This window comes from Sinocyclocheilus anshuiensis, unplaced genomic scaffold, assembly GCF_001515605.1.
Source record: "Sinocyclocheilus anshuiensis isolate Anshui unplaced genomic scaffold, SAMN03320099.WGS_v1.1 scaffold1892, whole genome shotgun sequence".
NCBI lineage: Eukaryota > Metazoa > Chordata > Actinopteri > Cypriniformes > Cyprinidae > Sinocyclocheilus > Sinocyclocheilus anshuiensis.
In genome coordinates, this window is record NW_015558643.1 from 36,556 (window position 1) to 40,326 (window position 3,771).

The following is a 3,771-nucleotide window of genomic DNA, read 5'->3' on the forward strand; positions in this document are numbered from 1 at the left end:
AAATAACTAAGGGAGGGGGTGTTCAAGGACTAATTATTGGGAACCACTGCTCTGTACAGTAATTTACACCATAAAAATTACACTGGGATCATGCCGGTCGAATTAACGGTGCACTACAAAGATTTAACGAAGAATGGTTAAGGATAGAAGGGATACAGCTGCGGCTACTGTAGTGTGTGCTGTTATTTTTTAGCTCCTGCTTACATCCGGGCCACTAAACCACGCCCATTTTGTATCCCTGTTTCAACATCTTATTCTGCTTATAATAATATTATCGCCCTTGTAAATTGTTAATAATACGGGCTGATAACAAAGACTTGGTCATAAGCATTTTGTTGCAAAACATTAATCAGTATAAACTTGTTCTCTCTCTCTCGCTCTCTCTCTCTCGCTCTCTCTCTCTCTCTCTCTCTCTCTCAACGTGGATTCGGCTTCGTCACAATGATGCGCCAGCGTCTGACGCAGCGTCTAGATTCAAACTGGTCGGCGGTTAAGAAAAAAACAAGTGAGGAGGGCTTAAAGCAGCGTACAGAAAATAACCAAAATTAAAAATCCAAGATGTCCAAGACATTGAAAGGAATCACTCTGAAGGGGAGTGCGGAACTCGTTGCTGAGTTTTTCTGTAAGTAACGTGAATGTTTTTGGGGCAGATGAATGGGTTTCACGGCGTCGTTGATGGCTGTCCTGGTTACAATAGAAATGGAATAGAAATCGACGCGAATCGTGAGGTGTCTGAAGTTTCGTTCAAAAGACTTGTGCCTTTGCTACGGTTTATCCATTATGACAAGCCTTTGTTGTTTTAATCTCAAATGCATGGCTTTAAAAGTAAAGATTTTCTGATGATGATCTCTAACGTTAACCATGTAACATGAAAGGTTAGTCACATTTTTTTTATGTTAAAAGGTTTGCGCATGTGTTTTGTTGAGTAACGTTAACAGTTATCATATTTGATACATTAGGATTCTGTAGCTCATAGTAAACCTTTTTTGCGTCAGAATAACTTATAATGTCAGTACAATTTAAAGGTGAGCACTTACTGCAAGTGTTCCTCTTGAAATATTGCAAACAATATGTTATTCTTATATTTACTTTATAGAAATCAGTAAAGATTTCACAGCAAAAAGGGTACATTTTATAAATAGCCTATGTACTAAAATGCCTTTTACTTGGAAAAAACAAAAAAGTATAAACTGTCAATCAAATGTCAGAAGTCATGTAATAGTGGTCAATAGTTTTTTCATCAAAGTTATAATCATAATTAGAGGCCTTAGACATTTGTGTAGAGAAAATAATACAGTAGCCTTGATTATTTTTACAGTTTTTTTGTTTATAATTATGTTAGTGTTATCCATTTTTAGCTCCTGCGATCGGTCTTACAGAGTGATTCATTTGGAAAATGAAATACATTTTGGTATGCAGTGGTGTGCTGTGCCTTTTTAATTGTTTCAGAAAATAAATGAAACGGGTCCTTTGTTGTCTATAGCGTTCGGAATCAACAGCATCTTGTACCAGCGAGGAATCTACCCAGCAGAAACCTTCACCAGAGTTACACAATATGACATGAGCCTTCACCTGACCACAGATGCAAAGCTGAAGAACTACCTCACTAATGTCGTCTCACAACTCAAAGGTTGTTTTTCTTCCAACCTTTCTTGTCTGAAAAATAATAGTACCACATCTTGTGGAACAGTTTGTTTGTTTCATTAAGACTGGTAATGTAATTTAGTTGGAGTTGCATATGATATTCATACAAGTTGCTTTCAACTGTTTTTTTTCTGTGTTAAAATTTGACCTCAAAGTACTTTAAGAGTGCTGTATTCACATGAGAAAAACTACTAAAGAATACTGCCAGATACATTATAGCAGAGATGAGCCACTTGGATGTATATGAATAGCAAACTGTAACACTAAATATGTTGACCAATTGCCATTTTGACCAAGGCACCACGATGCTTAATGTGGTAGAATTAATGATAGTTCCACCTTTAGTTAAAAGAGCCGATTTGCATTTATTCAGTTGCTTTGTTAACAGAATAGTTCACCCAAAAATGAAATTATCAAGCCATCCATGATGTAGATAAGGGTCTCCAAACTCGGTACTGGAGGGCCGGTGTCCTGCAGAGTTTAGCTCCAACTTGCCTCAACACACCTGCCTGGAAGTTTCTAGTATGCCCAATAAGACCTTGATTAGCTGGTTCGGGTGTGTTTAATTGGAGTTGGAGCTAAACACTACAGGACACCGGCCCTCCACGACCGAGTTTGGAGACCTCTGATGTAGATGGTTTGTTTCTTGATCAGAACAGATTTGGAGAAATTTAGCATTGCGTCATTTGCTCACCGATGGATCCTCTGCAGTGAATGAGTGCTGTCAGAATGAGAATCCAAACAGCTGATAAAAACATCACAATAATCCACAAGGAATCCATACGACTCCAGTCCATCAGTTAAGGTGTCCTGAAGTGAAAAGCAATATGTAAATCTAAATTTCTCCAAATCTGTTCCGATTAAGAAACAAACTCGGGCTACATCTTGAATGGCATGAGGGTGAGTACATTTTCAGCCAATCACAGCAAAAATAAATAAATAAAATATATATATATATATATATTCCTTTAACAGTAGAACACTTGTGCATGTTAGCTGAACCAGCCCAAAAATATTGTTTTTGTACGTTTGAGAGATTTGAGCTGAAGAAGCACAATTGAATTTAAGATTTCAGTATCCCCCTATTTAAGTGAACAAGAGCTGTACTTTCATGACTAGAAATGGAAACCTGAGCCTGCTTAGTTCTTTAGCATTGTTTGTCCTTTTCGTTGCAGAATGGTTGTTTGATTGCACAGTTCAGAAGCTGGTGGTTGTCATCACATGCCTGGAGACCAATGAGGTGCTGGAGCGATGGCAGTTTGATATTGAGTGTGACAAGACCGCAAATGAGAGCAGGTACGTAATCGAACTTCATAATATGGAAGGATAAATTATTAATTTTCATATTCAATCACAGCCTTGAAAAATGACTAAGTTAATAGTGATTTAGTCTTAATGTTTTTTTACCAAACCAATGCAAATATGAATCGTCATAAAGTATTGTACACTTTGGCTTTTCCAGCGCACCCAGGGAGAAGTCCATAAAAGCTATCCAAGAGGAAATCCGTTCCGTTATCAGACAGATCACTGCCACAGTCACCTTCTTGCCGTTATTAGAAACTGCCTGTAAGTAAACTACATGTGATCATTAGATCCATGCCGTCACACCGCAAGATCACTGTCATCCTGTGCTATATAATTTGTATGAAGATTTTTTTTTTTTATCATCGCTGTAACATTAGATTTCAGACAAACTAGTATTTTAAAGGGGTCATATGATGTTGCTAAAAAGAACATTATTTGGTGTATTTGGTGTAATGAAATGTTTATGCGGTTTAAAGTTAAAAAAACACATTATTTTCCACACTGTACATTATTGTTTCTCCTCTATGCCCCGCCTTTTTGAAACGCGTCGATTTTTACAAAGCTCATCGGTCTGAAAAAGCGAGGTGTGCTGTGATTGGCCAGCTATCCAGTGCGTTGTGATTGGCCGAATACCTCAAGCGTGAGACAGAAATGTTACGCCCGTCACCATACTGTTGATGCCGTGTCCCGGCCGGAGCGACGAGACAAAAACATTAAAACCCATTACAAACGAGGCATTTGTTGCATCCAGTGGGGACATAATTACTGATTCTAATGACTTATACTGTCTTTTTACGTGTTGCGTTGCATTGCATCGCGCCG

At 38.1% G+C, this 3,771-nt stretch overlaps 1 protein-coding gene across 1 annotated transcript in view; it reads left to right on the plus strand.

Annotated features, from left to right (window-relative positions):
• The first annotated feature begins 441 nt into the window (after window positions 1–441).
• LOC107680902 (mitotic spindle assembly checkpoint protein MAD2A-like) overlaps window positions 442–3,771 on the plus strand; it is a 6,963-nt gene continuing 3,633 nt past the window's right edge. Inside the window, exons 1-4 of the mRNA XM_016476975.1 lie at window positions 442–622; window positions 1,484–1,630; window positions 2,820–2,940; window positions 3,107–3,210. Of these exons, the coding sequence (XP_016332461.1) occupies window positions 559–622; window positions 1,484–1,630; window positions 2,820–2,940; window positions 3,107–3,210 (436 nt within the window). The 5' untranslated portion in view covers window positions 442–558. The remainder of the gene's footprint in view (window positions 623–1,483; window positions 1,631–2,819; window positions 2,941–3,106; window positions 3,211–3,771) is intronic.